Raw genomic sequence first — 20,567 nt, 5'->3', positions numbered from 1 at the left:
GTTACATTTTGTCACCCTTCCCCAGTTACGCTGTTTATTCCAACAAAAGTGAAATGTAACCGCCTAACTCGACCCAAGTTCAAAAATGTATTTCTTACGGTGCAGTATTTATTCTTCGTGAGAAATGTAAATTATCTTCCACTTTTACGATGTTTTTTTTATAGTGAGTTGATAAAATAAATATGAACCACATGCTAATTATGTTAAATATTCATTTCAGACGTTTCAAACATGTCATTTTTGTCATTTTATGAGTACAAAATGGGAAGTTAAAAAGTTTAGAAATGGCCCTGTAACCCCTTTTCGAAGCAGAATTTTCAAAAACGCTGGGGTATGTCCAAATGGCGACTTCTTTAATTAATAAATTTATATACCTAGTTTCAGCTGCTTGGCTTGGAAGGTATTTAATTTTCGGCGTATATATTAACTCCTCCTCCCTCTTAGGATACGAATTTTACTGAAAGTGACATGATAAAACCCGGCTATAGCCAAGTGCTATGTTCGAAAATTCTCAGTCATGTTTCATCAGATGTGACAGAAGTGGAATTTTCGAAAACGCTGGATTGCATGTCTACTTGGTTTGTATATTAAGTTTCATCTTCATACCATAAGAGATTTCTAAGATACTGTATTTTTAGCAAATATTTTAGACCTTGACCCCTTCTCTCTTAGGATACGCATTTCAGTGAAAGTGACATGATGAAACCATGTTCTAGAATACTTTTAAATACATTCAGTAATGCTCCTCGAAGATTCTATAACGATGAGAGACAGAGAAAGTCGATTTGAATGTCGAAAAGTGAATTAATTAATTCCCTCTCCCTCTCCGGGAATTTCCGGAAACATACGGTGCAATTATTTTTAGTTAAGAAGTGAAATGCCAAATTTCATACCTCAAACTTAAGCAAATGCTTACAGTGGGAAATTTTAATTGGTAGAAACTATCCCCATTTTCCTCTTAGGACAGAATTTTCAAAAACGCTGAACATGTATTGGCTCGTTCTTAATTGAGTAATTTTGAAATTTCATGTGTCTAATATAAAGAACTCTTACATTTGTCGTTTTCTAAAAATAAATGAAACAAAATACAGTTGAAAAATTAATGTTATACTAATTAGTCCTTGTTTAGGTGCGGAATTTACAGGAATGGTGAGAAACATGTGTAGTTATTTTTTATGGTAAGTTTATATGTCAAGTTTCATCTTCCTTACTTCAGGGATTCGTAAGACACACTATCCTTTAAAAAACGCCAATCCCAATGACTAATTGATCAAACGATCATATTTAAATGTTCACATTTACTTTCACTTCTCAGATGGAATTTCACGCATTTTGAAGTCAAATCGTAATTATGCACATCTACATAACCATAACAACAAAATGATAATTTCATTTTAAACTTTAATAAATCCACCAAACAACGTTACGTATTCACAATCACTTTTACCTCTCGTAAAAATCACATGCTCTATATTCAAATCAAATCGTCATTATACAGAACTACATAAACATGATAAAAATGAGTAACTTAATTGTCTTTTTACACTATGTCCGATTATTAATTGAAACTTTATGTCCCAACGAAGAGCTGGCAATAATCAACTTTCATAGTGTCCACAATCTCACACAAAGATCTCTGTTCTTGAAGAATATTATTACAAACATGTTCATAACTTTGTCTGCAAGTCTTAGCACCCACATCGCACAACATGTCCAGCTCTTGAACCAGCTTTTCATTTATCAATTTCAAGTGACGTACAATAATATTAATTTTTATTTTTTTATTATTATTATTGTCACAATTATCGCGATTTATATGTTATCTATGACAAAAACGAAAAAATACTTAAAATAAAAGTTGCGTATTTTCGGTCGCAGAATCCGAATCAGCCTTACGGTAGAGGGTTTCTATTTGAAATTTGGGAAGACAAAGGCAGCTTTGTTTTATGTTAGTTGAATAAATCTTTTAAAATTTTTGAACAAGTATTAAAATTTCAAGGCATTTCTCGAGGTATCATCATCCACATGTGACCTACGTGCGTACTATATTAATTTTTTGGATTACAGAGATATCTAGTAGAGTAACGTATTAGTGTATCAAGTAAAAGTTGCTTATTTTCAATCGCAGAATCAGAATTGCAATAAAAATAGGGTGTCTACATTTGAAATTTTCAAGTTAGCCGCTGGGGCCCTAGGGACACTTGTTCACAGAATTCTTTAGACCCTGGACATAGGTACATTGTTGTGTAACTAGATTTTGCCTTGTTTTTTTTTTTTTTTTTTTTTTGTAATTTCGGAAATATTTCAGGTCGCAAGGTTAGGTGAGATACCCTATATATATATATATATATATATATATATAATTTGTGTGTGCATTATTTGGACATTACTTACCAGATATTGTAAGTTCTTAACTTTAAATAGTATAACAATGCACAAAGCACATGAAGGCCCTTCTCTTCTATACATCACGTGAATATTAGCAACGTATTTCATAAACTATTTACATAATTCCACAATCATTTGAGCTACATATTGATATAAAGACAACTACATTAAGGAAAATTGTATCGCTGAATGATTTTTACTGGATATATTTAATCAGATGATTTTCTTTTAATCTAGTTAAATTGCTTTGGAAATAGTTAATGTCTATATGAGGTACGTGCACTTTACAAATAATCGAAGCAAAAACGTTTGAAAATCCTATTAAATGATTCTGATTTTGAACAGCAATTTCAAATTGTATAATAAATTACACCATAATTTAAACAATTTCAAAGAAGCAAACTGATATAATTATTCAACTTCCGTCGGGCACTCCCTAAATTTGACGTGTTACACTCTCGTAAAATGATGCCTTCATTAGATTCATAGCTTGAATTTCCAGACAACATTACATAATCACTTATCCATATATTCCATAAATAATTTTGCGAATATTAATTTTCAACATCTCAAAATATATTTATTTCATGATTATTGAGTCTTTTTTTTACGTGTACTACTATCAGGTCATTACCTCATCCTCGATATGCAAACCTCATCTTTTCACTTTATTTGGGTCCATTTTATTAATAAATGGAAATAAGTGCTTAACGTTCCACTTGAAACAACCAGCAGCAAGACAAAATACTGTCCGCCGAAATATATTTCAAATACATATTAACTTTTAATGCAATAAAACTACATAGATCTATTACACTGTAACAAAATTTATCTCTGACACTAAACACACACACTCAAATATTCACCTTAAATTGTTCAGCCCATCGAAGAGAGAAAAATAAAAATGCTCTTACAGTGTGTGCACGTAATTCTTAAATATACATGCAGCAAAATAATTGACTGAATAGTATGTTATTACAAAGCAGTGGATTGTTGAAACAAAGCATGAAAATTACACGTTAATATTTTTCCTGTACAAGTTCGAATTAATAGTTAGGTAGCATCGCAATTTTTGAATACATACACAAGAAAATAATTGATCAAATAATACGCTGTTGAACAGCAGTTGATTGTCAAAGGATGCATGAAAATTACGCACTTAAGAATTTTAACTTTCTAACAGGTGACATATAGTTCGAAAATCAACCACAAAAATGCACCTCAAGGTGATCTGATAGTTTGTTTGCTGCTGTGTACCGTACGATATACACAAAGCCGTTTTCTTTATCGTTCAACATTTTCGTTTCCAGAATTTGATGGAAAACAAAACCTCCGTTTAGTCGGCGGAGTTAATATAAATAGCTGAAAAAAGTATTTCACTTCCGGACATCAGTGTGCTTTTTACACAGTGATTTTGTCTATTTGATGAAATAAAAACCACCGAGAAGAACTTGATCTGAGGTTATTAACTCCCGTGGTGTTGTCATCAAAATACCCACTGTATCAAGGGAGGTAAATGCGTTCAAAAGATTATCATCACCATTACCAATTCTAATATTGTGGTTTTCCAATACACTACTTTAAAGCTCTTCAATTAGGTTACAAAAGAATTCTGTAACTTGACAGTAATATGAACGAGTAACAAATTAAAGCGACGAAAATTTGAAAATGTAATATACTGGTTAACTTTTCAGGAAAACTTTGCCTTAAATAATTCTAATTCCATTTTTGAGACATTTATTAATTTTGTATTTTTACGGATAATGACTCCTCGAACCTGAATCCATGTTCCTAGTCGAATTTTGCCCCCTTATGGACGAAATCGTAAATGGCGGCCAAGATGGCCCGCGGAAACAAGTGGTTTGTGATTTATTTTATCGTCCGTTTTAAGAGCGAGACAATTTAAGGAACAATATTTTTGAAAATATCAAAAATTATTGGAGTGATACATTATTTTCTAGATTTTGAATTTCCAGGAAGTTATTTATAACCTCCGAATTCCAAACAGACTATCAGTTTTTAAACCATTACGAAAGTAGAGACGGACAATTAAAAAAAAAAAAAAAGTGCTGCCAATAGAGCGTGAGAAAGCGTAACTGTGTTCAGGGCAAGAATCTGATCCTGTAAGTAAAATCCTAGTTCTAACACGGGAAGTGCTAAAAAGTGAAAATTGCTCAATTTGATTTTTTTTTTTTCAATCCATAGGCATAATAGCACACCTTCCTTCTACGAATAAGCTGAATACATCATTACTGGTGAACATCATTCTTCCATAACTTGTCCTCCCTTACAAGAACAGATTCTTACCCAACCCCCAGTCTGAATATCCTCCCTTTAATTACGGGAGGGACATTGCAATGTTCTTATCTACGTTTCAAAAATTATGAACTAGAAAAAATATATAACTAACAGCTTAAGAGTTTGTGGCAACGTTTTGAACAGGAGCAAAAGACAAGACGAAACCTGATCTTTGTTTTAATGTCTACATTTTTTTTTTTTTTTTTTTTTTTGTTTCACCCACGAAACAATCTACAATTTCAGTCAGGCTTTGCATTTCGATAAATGCCTTTTGAGGTTATTTCTTTGGGTAAAAGACATTCCACACATGTTGCAAGCATACGGCCTTTCTCCGGAATGTATAACGGAATGCTTCTTGAGATGATCTTTATGAGCAAACGTCTTTCCGCATTCATCGCAACGGTATGGTCTAACACCTGCATGATTTATTAGATGTCTTTTAAGGTTATTACTACGTGTAAAAGTTTGACCACACTCACTACAAGAGAAAGGTTTTATTATATTATGAGTAAGTAAATGATTTGTAAGACTGTCCTCTTCAGTAAACGTTTTATCACATTGATCACAAGGATATCGTTTGTGACAAGCATTACTTAGTAAATGTCTTTTGAGGTGACCTTTGTGTGCAAATACTTTACCACACTGGTCGCAAGGTTGTGGTTTCTCTGCATGTTTCAATAAATGTTTCTTAAGATTAATACTTTCGATAAACCATTTACCACATTCACTACAATGAAACTGTTTCACACCTGAATGACTCAACATATGTCTAGAAAGATGAGATTTTTGTTTAAACGATTTACCACACTGGTCACAAGGATATGCCCTCTCATCTTTATGACTTAATTTATGTCTTCTGAGATAATCACTACGAACAAATGACTTACCACATTCATCACAAGTATACTGTTTTTCACCAGAATGAGTTAACAAATGTGTTGCCAAAGCACCTTTCTTTGAAAAGAGCTTACCACACTCACTACAGTGAAATGATTTATCACTTGTATGCGTTAATAAATGAGCCTCTAAGTATCGTTTCTGAAGAAACGATTTACTACACAAAGGACACGAATAGGTCTCTTTGAATGATTTTGATTCTATGGTGTGTACTTCCTGATGCCTTTTGAGGTTAGCTTTTTTATTAAACGATTTTCCACACGTTCCACAGAAATGTTGTTTCTGGGACGCACCAGTTGATGACTGACTAGATATTGCCAATGAAGCGTAGGGATCGTTTTGATTTGAATCGCCGTCTATACGTGAGTTAGTTTCACAATTAGCTCTCGACTGGCTAGCAGCGTTTGGAAACGACTGGTCAAAATCCTTGGATCTTCTGAGTATAGTACTGAAAGTATTTTCATAATTTTCATGGTCCCTAAGGAATGAATAACAAAATATGCAGTAATACTCATTGTCAGTAATACTTTCGTAATAAAGATCCAGTTTAAGAAATATAACACAAGAATATTATTATTAAAATACATTGAACTAAGTAACACGTTAAAAAAAAAACTAATTGGAAATTAGATAATATTGTAAACATTTTGAAGGTGTTTTTGTAAAATCTTAAAAATATTAAACGAAAAGAACTTCTGTAACGCTTTCTTATTCAACGTTACTTATAGATCCTAATTTCAGATAACCACGTTCTAAAGGAACTTTATAATAATGAATAACTAAAAAATGTATGCCACAATTGTCATTCTGATGAAAACAGCTTCTTTTGGAAATTGGTATCCTTAAAAAGTAAAAAGGGGCTAAACAATATCCATTGAAAAATTAACAATATCTATTGAAAAGTAAATTTCGCTATTTCTGCGAAAGGCGAATCCTGAGTTCTAATTTCATTGACAGCCAACCTGACAGTCAGTTGCTCTCAAATCAATAGATGAATAACGAACCATTACATAAAATATTCCAACTGAATTTATTCCTCCTTCTTCCCAATACAAGCTTATTCTCCCCCGAAGTTTGTGTATATAGACCCTCTTCCATTGTGGAAGATTCAGAAGAATGATTAGAGATCTATTAATAGAAAGTATGTGCTCTCAATCTAAAATGCTGGATTTTTTTTCAATTTGACCAACAGATTGGAGCCTACAATGTGAAGTTCCCCGACCATGGTAAACGAAAGCTTATAGTTATCACTTCATTAACAAAAGCTAATGAAAAGAATGTGTGCTATAAAGCACCGTGAATAAAGTATAGAACGAATGAGCAAATAAAGAATTACATGTAACTTGAGTGAAAATAGTGACTTCACAAATAACAAGGTGAATAAAAGTCGGGAACGGAAACGTACCGTTCTTGCTTGCAAGAGGAATAAGTGACATCAGGAAATAGTATTTCAACTCTCAAACATCTTCCATTACACGTCTCCTACACTAAATAATTTAAAAAAATAGAAATAAATGAAAAGGAATTTTCTGTTTCGGGACAAAGTAGCCTTCACATTGCTCATATTACAGTAATGTATACCGACTTATGTAACGACAGGCAAAAGTTACTATCCGGTGGTGCGGAAAGTGCTCAATAAAGCGTCCCAAATGGCCGGTGCAGCCTGGTGGAATGACAATCATTGATAGAGAGGCAGTGGTGGATCATTCTGATAAGGAAGAAGGAAATACGCGTCAGGTATCCTTCAATTTCTGTTTGGCTGAGATATTAGTGATTTGTCGAATTGTTGTCCATTCCTTCCAGGATGTACTAAGGAGACTTACTATGAATTCATCGGCAAAAGATGAGAAAGCTGTCATTTATGCGTGCAGTTCGAGCTTATGGACGGCTGCAGAAGAGTGATTAACTCCATCGAAAACCACAATTGACCTCATATTTCAGATGTGAAATTATTGACATACTTTAAACAAATTGGCGATTTTGGACCGATCTCGCTCTGGAGTAGAAAATGACGAGCGTATTAAAAGTGCTGATAAACACTGAGTAGTCCAACGTGATGAACGCAAAACGTGGACTAAAAAAGGAGCGTTAGTTGAATGGATCTATTAAAAAAATTAAAAATGAGCATTATTTCCATCCATTAATGGCACATTTCATGCAGGTCTTAAGAGAGAATTGCAGGAAACGACGTTAATTATCTGAATAGTTTACAGGCACATTATATAATCGACCTACTTTTGGGGGCCGACATTTTTTCCGAGGTGGCCAGTTTTCATTTTCCATTTCAGTACCACTACACTCCAAAGCAAAAACTCGACACTTGTTGGATGAGCCTGTTAGGATAATAAGGGCCGGTGAAAAGCTTACCTATTTCGTCTTTAGTGCGCTGCTTGATTTTTCCTATAGTGTCACTTAAGATATATTTTCTATAACAATTGACCACGGACAACTGCCGTACTATCACTGAAATTTTGGGAAGCTGGTTCTTTCTACTTGGATTCTCAAGGAGTGACAGCCAGTTTTCGCAATAGTGTGCACAACAAGATGGGTATCATTTCAAACATCTACTGCAGTGCGAACTGCTGTAGTATTAGTGTATAGTTCTCGTGGGACTACCAACTTTCACTATGACCATACTTTACATTCCCTTTATGCCCGATATGTCAAACCATGCATTCTTTTATTCACTGTTGTGTAGCATCCATCTTCTGCACAGGATGCTGAAAAATATATTCCTTGAAAACCCAAGTAGAAAGAGAAAAAAAAATTCATATTAAACAATAACTGGTGTCTGACTTTGCTTAGGTTAATATGCTTGGACAAATACATTAATTTCGGCAACTGTGTTCCACGGAAACGTTGAAACCATGAGAATGAATAGTTTCCATTGGTTACTCTCCAGTGTAGGCAAGTCACTTTAGTAAAAGGTATGGTAAAATCACTCATCATTTATGCACAAATTATATATAAAGCAGCTCATTTCTAATAAAAACATAATTGACAGTGATGAAATTGCTTGCAGCATAATGTTTGTAAAAAATGATTTTGACTTGACTTGCATTGTACATTTTCAGACTAAAATGAATATAGAACTGTTTTGGGCGTTCAGAAATCTATAAAACATTTCCAATGAAAGCTAAGATATATATCCAAAACTGTAGCTCAAGTCAAAATCATTTTTTAAGAAACATTACGCCGCTAGCAATGTCATGACTCTCAGTTATTTTTTATTAGGAATGAACTGCTTTGTATATAGAATTTGTGTATAAATGATTAGTGATTTTTGTATACTTTTACTAAACTGACTAGCCCACACTGGAGAGTAACCTATAGAAACTATTCGTTCTCATGGGCTCAAAGTTTCAGTGAATGAAGATTGCCAAATTTAATGTATTTTTCTAAGAACATTAACCTTAAGCAAAGTCAGACAGCAGTTATTTTATTATATGAATGTTTCACTAAAGATAGTGGCAACGAAAGGAAAATTTTGGCGCACTGTTAAACAAAGAAATACAACAAAAAGAAACTGCTGTTGCGGTACAATGGTCTTCTAAATCATCACAACAATCTCGTTAACTTGAGTATATATATTTCCCGTACGACCAAGTTCATCTGGAAGTACCTTAAAATTTCTGCAAATAGATTATTGGTTTCTGTTTAAGACATCATGAATGAAGCGCTAACATGCACAAGTTAATCTGTGGACATTTATATCAATTTATTCGGATATATTGAAATAATCGGAAATGGGAAATATGCAATAAAACCGTCCTTGCATTATAAGCTTAAATAATTGAATAGTGCTTCGTCTTGAAGACCAGGTCATTAGAGATACTGGAAACCTAATATATCATTAGTGTATTACTTCCTCTTATCCTTCCGCTCCTCTGTGCCAAAAGTGTAAATGCGTGCATGTAAAAGAATTCTGTTGGGATATATATATACTTATATATAATAGAAGGCAAATTAAAACTGTTACACATTAATGATTGCATGAGCTACCAATTTGCGAAACTGTTAACGAGTATAGTGGAATATATTTTTCTTCGAAGGATGATATATTAAATTTTAGTACATTAGGCAAAGTAATTCTCCTTATGTAGATGTCTTTGTCTCAATATGTCGTGTACCTACATTGCTCAATACAGATTGCACAACCTGGATTAGAGGAAGATGTTTTAAGCTTTTTTATGCCAAAAGACCCACATATCTGTAGTACATTTTATAAGGTAAAGGACAAGAAATGCCCAATCAGAAGCACTTTTGCCTTTAACAAGATTTTTGAAGAGCACAAACCTCAACTGTAGCTTATAGGCTGCAAGCTCATTTGTTACATCTAATAATCTTAATCTCTTATAATATTTTAATCAAGTTGGTAGTTTTTATAACTACAAAGGTTGTTACAAAAGTTCTAGGTCCACCTATGAACGCAGCAGCAGAGAGTTTATAAATGGTGATACTTTCCAACATAGTCCACACACAGTCAATATATTTCGCCTATCGTTGTTCAAGTGCATCAGTGCTACTGACAAACAATGATTTGTCCAAATCGTATGAAATTTCATCTACAGCACGCATGATGTCATAATCAATATCATAATGAGTACCTTCCAACTTTGTTTTCAGCTATGGAAAGAAATGAAAATGGGAAGGTGCGAAATCAGGATAACAAGATGGTTGAGGACCAATTCGTAGCCGAAATCGGGAATTGCTCTCACCGCGATGACTGACTTGTGGGTTGGAAGATTGTCTTTGTCAAACAACACAAAGTTGTCAGTTTCTCGCGACACTTCTGCCAAATATTATCATACTGTTGGTGTAGAAGACTGAATGGTACTCTCCAGTCATTCTTCGCCCCTTTGGAAGATAACCTACCAACAATGCCTTCCGAATTCCAGAAAACTGTACCCATCAATTTTCCAGCTGAAGGCGCAGACTTGGCGTTATTCGGATGGGGCTTAGGGGATGTTTTCAGTGATTGGAACTTTGTTCGGTCTCTGGTTGGTAATGGCTGACCCAGGTTTTATCTACTATTATGAATCGAAGAAAAGGTATCTAAATTTGTGCGTAAGAGATGAAGATTTGTCTCTTGAAATGTTGCGTTTCGTAAGCTCTTCATTAGGTGTCTAGTTTTGGCACCCATCTCGAGGAAACCTTGCTCATTTCCACACGCTGCGAGATAATTAGGTCAAACAATCACTTGATGGTTATTCGTCGATCATTCATGACGATTTTATGCACTTTGTCAATGTTCTCCTGAGTAACTGCTTCCTAAGCGAGTGTTATCTTCAATAGAGGTTCTCCCCTTCTTCAATTCTGCTACCTATTTTTCTAATGTAGCATATGAAGGGGAACAATTACCTAAACTAACAACCATGTCGGCGTGGATCTCCTACGGCTTTGGATCTTTCATGTGAAGATATTTAATAACAGCTCCTGCACTCAATTTCTGCATTTCACATGAAATCTTTGAGCTCATTTCCAGGGTTATGCAAGCTAAGCTAACGGAGACGGTGATGATGAAAAATGAATAAAATGGGAGTAAACCGGAAAACCCGAGGAATCCCACGCACACAGTGTTTATCTACCACAAAGTTCATTTGGCGCGAACAGGGATCGAACCAAAGACTCCATACACCAGAGGTGAACATTCTACCACTGAGCCACCGCGGCCCCATCTCTCCATTTTGTCACATTTTTCTCATTCTTCTGTCTTTCTGGACCTGCATCAGAACAAAAGTAGATATCAACACCAAATGTGGTATAACATCATAGGGGGATCAACAAATACGGCCTAAAAGTATCTAGTTCTAAAATTTCTTGGATAGGCTTAAAATTTATGTAACAACCCTTTTAGTAGCAATTATTCACGATGCAGTGACTCTTGCAGCAATTATTCACAAAGCAGTGAACTCTTGAACTTACAATTTCGATTGCGTCAAGCTTACATAAATATACAAAACTCTCAAAGTGCATACTTATCTCTCAAATAGTAAGAACACCATTACCTTTCAGCTTCTAACCTCTCTGAAGGACTTTGCTTTTCGTCTATTGACTCATGTGAAAAAAATTCACACGATTCTTCAGAAAGATCATATTCTTCAATTTTAATGTCATTATTACATGTACTTAGAATACTTCCATTTTCTCCTTCAGGGTCTGATTTTATCGGAACTGTGTTTAAGATAGGACAAGAAACATTTCCGCTTCGTAGTGAATCGTCCTCTACGGTGTCTGGTAATATTGTTTCAGTATCTTCACGGGGCACTGATTCGTCATTCTCTAGTGGTTCTACTTTTATATAAACAGTGTTGCTTTCAATTGCATAAATAGTCTCAGGTTTTACGCCAAATTCTCCACTCTCAATCCGAGGATCCATTCTAATTTTCAGGTGATCAATAGACAAAACTTCGCGCAGTTCTGACGTTAAGATTCAGGTAGAAACTATGGATTTCAAAGAGTCTAAATAATTTTAAGTTGTATTCCTTTCTTGTTTGTCCTCCACTACTGGAGAGTTCTTTGCAGCAACTCCTGAAACGAGATTATCTAATTTAGTTCGTAGGAAGTACATCACATCAAATCATAAATGAAATAACAGTGGTCACCGATGCGAGTTTAATACCTAACACGTTTACTATTAGTACCTGTGGCCTCGGGTATTATTTCCGGTGACAGGAATAAAATATGAACGCAATACAGACGTTTCGATTTCACCTTAAAACTAGAGATCATCGTCCCGTATGGCTCAAGTGGTAAAAATATAAAAAACAAGCTAAATTTGCACAAGCGGGCAAGTATAAAATAAGCATTATTTTAACTTATAATTTTAGTCGCATCATACATTATCACGTTCTGCTTCTGCACAAAGTTTATTATTAGCGTGTTCTTATTTTGTTATACTCAGTATTATTCACCATAAAAATAATTTAACAAAATAAATCATGGTAATTTCGTTCTTGGAACAGCAAATCAGAAATATCTGGAGACGAGAAACGAATAGATTCTGTTAGCATGCATGAAACAACATGATTACTGTCTTGATTGTTCTGTCTTTCCTTCAAGTATTAAGATGTTCCTAAATTATTAATTTGGCTGACTGCAAACTGAAGTTTGTACTAAAGTAGGAGAAAGATTCTTCACATGACTGATTTATCTTTGAATAGAAATATATTCAGAAAGGGAAAATTAGCGAGTGAAATTGAAGCCTAGCAGATTATAGAAAACGAGTAAATGCCATGTGAAAAAGAAAACAATTCGATAAAAGTTTACAGTGCACATAGAAAAAGTATATACATCGACAAGATAGACTCTAAAATTGTCCTGAAATTGAAAACAGAACACTTTTGAAAACTGAAGCAATTTGTAAACATGGTACGCGCAATGAATGAAAATTATAATTTCTTACACGCAATTACTTTTTCTGAAAATATGTTATTTATAAAATGGAGAATATCGAGAACTCGTATTTGGGCACAATGTACGTACCTCCCCTAAAGGCATCCATGGAAATTCTGCAGGAGAGAATCACAGAAGCTGTAAACACAATCACGCCGGATATGTCTTCCAGATTATAGAATGAGCTTCATTATCGCTTATGTGTTTGCCGTGTGACAGGTAGGGCATACATTGAGTGCCTGTAGAAAAACACATCACATGAAACTTTGTGAGTTGCTACACGACTACCCGAAAAAGTTAACACAATATTCCCCAGGTTTTCATTTCATAACCAAATAAAATCGAGTTTTTTTTTGTGGACACACACACACACACACACACATATATATACTATATATATATATATATATATATATATATATATATATATATATATAATATGTTTCAAACTGTACGATTCCGATATATTTTTATATGACTTTCATTATGCAGAACATAGAACATACATTAACGAAAGTAAATACAATCAAATAACAGTACCACACTCTATCCAGATTCTATTAAAATTCCATATTTATTTAAATATTTCTTAAGACTTTTCTTAATTTGACCTTCACCTGTTATGTTTATATGCTGCTCCGTGAAACATGTGTTTCTATAGCTTGCATCCGCAACTCAGCACAGGCAAGTGCGTAGTTAACATCCGTAGCAGAAGAAGAAAGAAGCCACCAGTCTGCGACTGAATGACAGGAGTGAAAGAAATTTTTGAACGTGTTTTTAAATATTTAGGAAGGTAGTTAACCTAAAAGCTAAAAATAAATTCAGTTGTGCATTTTACCATTAAATAAAAATAATCTGAAGCATATTTATTGATACTGTTAAATGAAGGATATCTACTGTTTTTGAGTGTGACAACGCTAAACCTAGATATGAACTCTAGCGAAACATTGGCAGATCCTGTTAATGGGAGAGGAGTTGAATTAACAATTTTTAATGGAATCACTCAAGATCGATTTTGGATTCAGATGTGAAACTAATTTAGCAATTCCAACTTTATGAGAAGGAAGGGGAAGAAATTCCAGACGAAACAGTTTATGAAAGAGATATGGCAGACCAGACAGCTTTAGCTGTAGAAATATTTGGCTTGCATGGATGTTGTTGGTTGCTTGGTAGTCCATATGCCTTATGTAAACAATATTCGCAGGTTACTATTTTTGTGAATAGAGAATTTCGTCGACTATGGATTCCTTTCACTGTAAGCTCCAGATATTAGATAGTATTGCAGAAAACAATATACTCTATGTTAAAAGTCGAAAAAGTGCTTGAAGGAATTAAAGTAACATATAGCTGAACTACCCCAGTCCGCCTACTTTCCCAGTATTACGAAGCTTAATTTGAAGCTGCTACATCTTAATGAGTGTGTTGATGTATCAGACATAACCGAATATTGTATAATTAGAACACTGGTTATCGCTTTTTATGATTGAAGTTGCTTCGTCTTAAATTACATGTCATTAATTACCTCGAAATCCATGTCATTAATTACCTGGGTTATTATTATTATTATTTCATTAAAGTTAGTCCAAATGATTATTAATAGCGAATTAGCACTGATAGCTGTTGATATATAATACGATATAATGATTGATGATTCAGTTTTCAGTGAGTATCCAGTATTCTATGGGTGCATTTCAATTTATTTTTTTTTCATCTGTTGTCTTTAATATTACAGAAGGTAATTAGCTCGCTTGACCTTCTTAAAGAAATAAATTAAAATGTTATATTGAAGAGCGATCGTCTTCTTTGGTCTCGTGGAGACACATGGAACGTTAGACATAAATATTGTGTGATACCAAAGTGATTATATACAACCATTTTGCCAAATATTTTAACACAAACACCCTAAAGAAGTTTTACATATACTTGCATTTCAAGGTTTATTACAGATATTTTATTAGCCTGGCAAATATTCTGGCATCGCTAACGACAAAGTCGTTAAGTTTGTATCAGAAGTATCGTATGGTGGTAGATTTTGGAGCAAACGTCCATTTCCAGTATCGATACTAAACAGACATAGCTTAAGACGGGATGCAATCGAGGTGACCAACTCGTACCGCCTTCCGTGGAAAAACTCGTACTGGTGTCTACACCAGAGATATATATTAGCCATATAATATGGGAGGAGACTTGACAGAAATTTTGGATCTGAATTTTCGTCCTCTGATAGCAGCGAGCCTATATACAAGAGATCAGCATGTTTAATGGACTGTCTTCTCACAAAAAGACAAGAGAAAAAAAACTAAAATCTATGAACCAAAGGCACATGGGCTACTGGCTAGAATAGAGGTCGCAGAACCTATTGACTAAGGTAGTAAATATAGAGTTAGCTATTTTTTTACACAGCTAGAACAGGCTTCCTTAACCGGTTAATGATTTGGTTTGTAGTCACTATTTTTTGGTTCAGAACTTGAAGTAGGCAATACTAATCTTCATTACTCGATGCTAATACTGAAGTAAGTGTCAATATCGTATTTCAACAAAATAAAATAATGTTAAAAGTATGTTCACTATGACTGAATAGTAATAAACAGCTAACAGTATTGACGTGTAGAATAATTTGTTACATGAAACTATTGGGAAGCATGAGCAGGGATTGTTGCAAACGTTAAGTATAGACATTTGTAGTGGAAAACAATTCATAAATTAATCAAAAAACAAATTATATGTACAGGGTGATCCGAAAGTGGGCGTACCCTCCTTTAGTTTCAACAGTATAATGTTAGTCATGGTAGAATGTCTGTACAGTGTTACCTTGGAGTCTTAAGAGTCATAAACATTGGTATGATCATCATCCATGTCGTAACACAGCTGAATTCTGCGCAAAGTTCTCGCAGATGTTTTGCGGAGATACTACGGAGTCACGAGGGTGAATGCGTGTTCCACAGCTGCTCGTAAATCCTACGTTGTGTGATATCGAGTGTTTCTTATCTTGTTGCTTTATGAAACCCCAGAGAGCATTGTCCGGTGTCGTCAGATCGGGACTTCTTGGAGACCAGGCAAAGGGAGCTGGTGAAGTGGCCAGTAGACGTCTGATTCAGGTAATTACTGAAAACAAATGAACATGGATAGGAATGTTCCCAGACAATGCCAAGTAATGTTACCAAAAAATGTGGGTAAAACCTAAGACCGTCAGAAAGCACCAATTAGGGGTACGCCCACTTCCAGACCACGCTGGATATATATATATATATATATATATATATATATATATATATATATATATATATATATATATATATATATATATATAGATGGTGATCAGAAAAATGGAAACACCTGTAGTTGGCAACACGTCAGATGTATGGGTTGGCAGTGGTGTCGTGGCGCCCGCAGCGCCGGACCGCTGGTGGTGATGTGTTAGGTCGGTCTCCATACTACGTCAGGCGCAGTGGAACAGCAGTGTCCAGTGGCTGCAGCAGACGGAGGTAGTGTAAAATGGGAGACACCTCAGATTTTCAAAAAGGGCAAATTGTTGGTGCGCGGTTATGTGGAGTGAGTGTGACGGCAGTGGCTACTGTGTTAGGTGTGTCGCGTGGGACAGTGTCGAAGGTGATGACGGCCTACACAACACACGGGAAAACCAATCGGGGAAGCGGAACAGTGGGCGGAAGAAAATCATGAGTGACAGGTCACGCCGGGTATTAAAGCGCATTGTCACGCAGAACCGTCGTGCCACTGCGGAGCAAGTGACGGAGGAACTCAATCAGCACCTCACCCACCCTGTTTCGACAATCACAATCGGCCGCGAACTACATGACATGAACTTATGGGATCGTGTTGCACGGGCCAAACCGCTAATAAGGGACCATAATGCTTTCGCACGCCGCAAATGGAGCCGCGACCATGCACCTTGGACCGTTGAGGACTGGAAACGTGTGGTATGGTCGGATGAGTCATCCTTCACCCTATTCCCAACCACTGGCCGTGTTTATGTGTGGAAAACGCCCAAAGAATCTTATGATCTGCAGTGTCTCCGCTCAACTGTGAAACATGGCGGCGGCTCGGTGATGCTGTGAGCCGCAATATCATGGTTTTCATTGGGTCCTGTGATCATACTTAGCGGACGAATCACTGCCAACGATTATGTCTCAATTTTAGGAGACCACTTGCATCCTATGATCCGGATGTTGTTACCGGACAATGACGCCGTCTTCCAGGATGATAATGCACCCATTCACACAGTTGGCGTTGTTGCAGCGTGGTTTGAGGAACATCGGTATGAAGTTCAACACCTCTCCTGGCCCGCCCAATCCCCAGATCTCAACATAATTGAACATCTGTGGTCCGTCTTGGAAACATGTCTCCGGGGACGATTTCCACCTGCATCCTCTCTCACAGAACTGGTCGATGCCCTGCACGAGGAATGGTGTAAAATTCTACTTGCTACCATTCACGACCTCTATGTTTCCATCCCACGTCGCATCAAGGCTGTTCTGAAGGCGAAAGGTGGCCCGACACCATATTAATCTGGTAAGTTACAATTTCATTCAGGTGTTTCCATTTTTCTGATCACCATCTGTATATATATATATATAGGAGGGCTGATAAGTTCTCGGCCCGACACCCTCCGAATGTACTACCTTGATGTACTTGATGTCATGTGAAATGTTGATCTTTTATATATTTAAGCACCAAATTTCACGATTCTACCATGACAGGATTTATTTTACAGGTAATTGAATGAAACATGGCGGAGCCAGATGTCAAATTCACCAAAGAGGAGTTGCGAGGTGTAATGAAGTTCTTCCTGCAACAGAAGTCGCCCAAAGAAATCCATGGTTGCATGCTAGGCACATTGGGTGGAAAGTGATCTTCATACTCCACTCGGAAGAAATGGTGTACGAACTTCAAGCGTGGTGAATTTTCAACAGAAGATGGTGACAAGTGTGGCAAGCCAGTGTCAGTATCAACTCCGGAAAAAGTGGACCAGATTCATGACCTGATTTTGAGTAACAGACGGATTTCGCTTCAGGAGATAGCAAACGAAGTGATGTGTTGGATCAATAATACATGATCAGTTGGACATGCGCAAGATTTCTGCGAAATGGACTACGATCAGAAACGCGAACATGTGAGATCATCGCAGGTGATTTTACGGCATTTTGCGAATTCCAAGGACAATTTTTTGAATCAGCTTCTTACCCAGGATGAAACGTGGTTGCATTCCTTGATCCGGAAACCAAACAGCAGTCATGCGAGTGGCGCCACTCAGGATCTCCAAGGCCCAAAAATTCAAAGCACAAAAGTCCGTGAGAAACAAAAACGAAAATGCAAGAAAGGATTAAACAGCACCAGGATGATGTAAGATTGAAAAGGGACAACAATGAGATATACAAGCATCACAAAGCGACAAACCACAGGATAGGGTGGGAAGGAGCAGAGGTCATAGAAGTAGAGAACAGAACTTTGGTGAGTAAATGGAAGGAAGCTAGAGAGATTATGAGGGCAGGAGACAAGGTGATGAATTGGAATGCAGGATTCTCGATAAATAAAGAGTGGGAGAAGATTCTGCTTAAAGAAGAAATGAAAAGGAAGAAAAAAGAAACAGGAAAAATTAATAAGGAAAATAAGGATAATTAGAGGAGAGAATGTATCCAACTAAAAAACTAAACTTTTAATTGGACACGTGTGCAGCTACAAAATAAAAGTGAAAGCCACACAAGTGTTACTTTTTAACGAAGGGGCGGAGCCTAATTAGAAGCTGATCTCAGGAGAATATATAAGTGATGAGGACACAGTTATTGTGTTGAAACCGTTACGTGATTTTTTTTTTTTTTTTTTTTTTTTTTTTTTTTTTTTACGCATTATCACATAGCCTTGCTCAGTGTGTTATTGTGTATTACAACATAATAAATATATTGCAACACCCGTACTTACTTCAGTGATACTTTAATGGTTCCGCTTCATTTCTAAACACTCAACACTCGCTTAATGAAGAGTCGCAACTTCAATTACCCGATTTTTGTTACGAATTCTTCCATAACTACACTTGTTAAAAGTAAGATCACATATTGTTATTACTTAAAAACTCATCTATTGACAGTAAATATATTTCATATTTATCTTGTAAATTTTGAAAGTACGTGGATCCTTATTTTAATTCGTTAACGGAAATAACACCACCCAGATCTGCAGAAATATTACTATTTTCGTTTTACTTAATAACACGAAATCACTACGAATGTATTGCTAACCATCATAATATGAAAGACATCTCATCAATAGACTACACATATGGGTAATAGAGGTCAATGATTCTTTGTCGGTGCCGATCAAGTTTTGTCACATCACACTTTGGAATGTGTACTGTTAACTTTAATCTCTGCATGAAAAGACATACAGTACTAATATATCATATTTTTACGGGCGACAGCATTAAATACAAAGATGTAGCTGTATTTTAGGTTTACAATTACAGGTTACTAAGCCAAATCATTATAAGTGCTTTACAGTTGATAAAGTAATTGATTATATGTAAAATATGACAGTATTAGACGATATTTTCTACCAGAAGTGCTTTTCTGCACATTGTACGGAAGCTGTATTTTATGTATACAAGTGATGAAACAATGCCAAGTGCTACTGAAGCTCGTGTCATTGCTAAATTCTACTTGTTCATGCGTATACCCACCGTCACTGACGCCTGCAACTTTCGGAAGCACCCAGTGCTGGCTTATCAGCTACGCCCTACCCTGATTTGGTTAGATAGCATTCGTGCTTTTTACTAGCCAAGCTACACAGCTTGATCTGTGTGTTTTGAATTGTAATTTTGTATATATATATATATATATATATATATATATATATACTAGACATCCGGGTGCCGTATTCATAACCAATTTGTAATAAAATCGTAACTTTTCAACAAGTATTTCTTGCGGTGCTTTTGAATTTTATCTATGTTTCTCAGCGCAAATCTTTTGAAGAACAATAAAAAGGACATTAGGGAAAGAATTGTTCAACGATTATTTCGAGTGATGTGCTGAAACTTTACCTGCACGTCTTCTCATACGCATATACTGGTTTAATCAATTTTCTAGCTTCTCTACGGTTTTCCTTTTACAATGAATAATATACCAGAATCGTGCTACTTCATTGGGATAGAGAACATGTTTAGTTACCTGTTAATTTTAAATTGTAGAAGCAAACGATTGATTTAAAATTAATTCACTAATTTTAATTATATTCCATTGTTACAAAAGTATTTGTATCCAAGTAACAATACATGTTTACTTTCTTTAGTTAAATATATTTATTTTCAACGTCTTCTTCCTCTACTTTTGAAAACCGTTCAGGATCGGAAACTTTAATGTAGTAACGATGATGCTTGTATACTAATCAGCCTTCGGCTTGCTAGGTACTTCATCCCCAGACCTCCACATTTGCATGGCCTATGACTTCGCATTTCCTGTGTCCCTAACATATCTCTAACGCAGGGATGCAAATAAGTACTCGCCCGGGCGAGTGGTTCATCAGTGCGGGCGAGTATTTGATATCATACCGAAGGTAAGTAAATCATTTGGGCCTAT

General features: G+C 35.7%; 1 protein-coding gene across 1 annotated transcript; it reads right to left on the bottom strand.

Annotated features, from left to right (window-relative positions):
* Window positions 1–2,393: 2,393 nt before the first annotated feature.
* Window positions 2,394–20,274, bottom strand: LOC145691041 (uncharacterized). Its single transcript, XM_081766641.1, has 4 exons — window positions 20,160–20,274; window positions 13,069–13,217; window positions 11,592–12,114; window positions 2,394–6,061 (listed from the first exon to the last, which is right to left on the bottom strand). The coding sequence occupies exons 3-4, from the start codon at window positions 11,960–11,962 to the stop codon at window positions 4,930–4,932; spliced, it is 1,503 nt and encodes a 500-aa protein (XP_081622767.1). The 5' UTR covers window positions 11,963–12,114; window positions 13,069–13,217; window positions 20,160–20,274; the 3' UTR covers window positions 2,394–4,929.
* Window positions 20,275–20,567: the final 293 nt, after the last annotated feature.

This window comes from Thermobia domestica, chromosome 7 (genome assembly GCF_964235325.1).
Source record: "Thermobia domestica chromosome 7, izTheDome1.hap1.1, whole genome shotgun sequence".
NCBI classification, from domain to species: Eukaryota; Metazoa; Arthropoda; class Insecta; order Zygentoma; family Lepismatidae; genus Thermobia; species Thermobia domestica.
This window is presented reverse-complemented; position numbering and strand designations above follow the sequence as displayed.

Coding starts and splice junctions, on each gene's coding strand:
- LOC145691041 (XM_081766641.1), bottom strand. CDS start 11,962: ATGGATCCTCGGATTGAGAGTGGAGAATTTGGCGTAAAACCTGAGACT. Junction 6,062..11,591: donor GAGAGGTTAGAAGCTGAAAG/GTAATGGTGTTC, acceptor TTCATTCCTTAG/GGACCATGAAAATTATGAAA.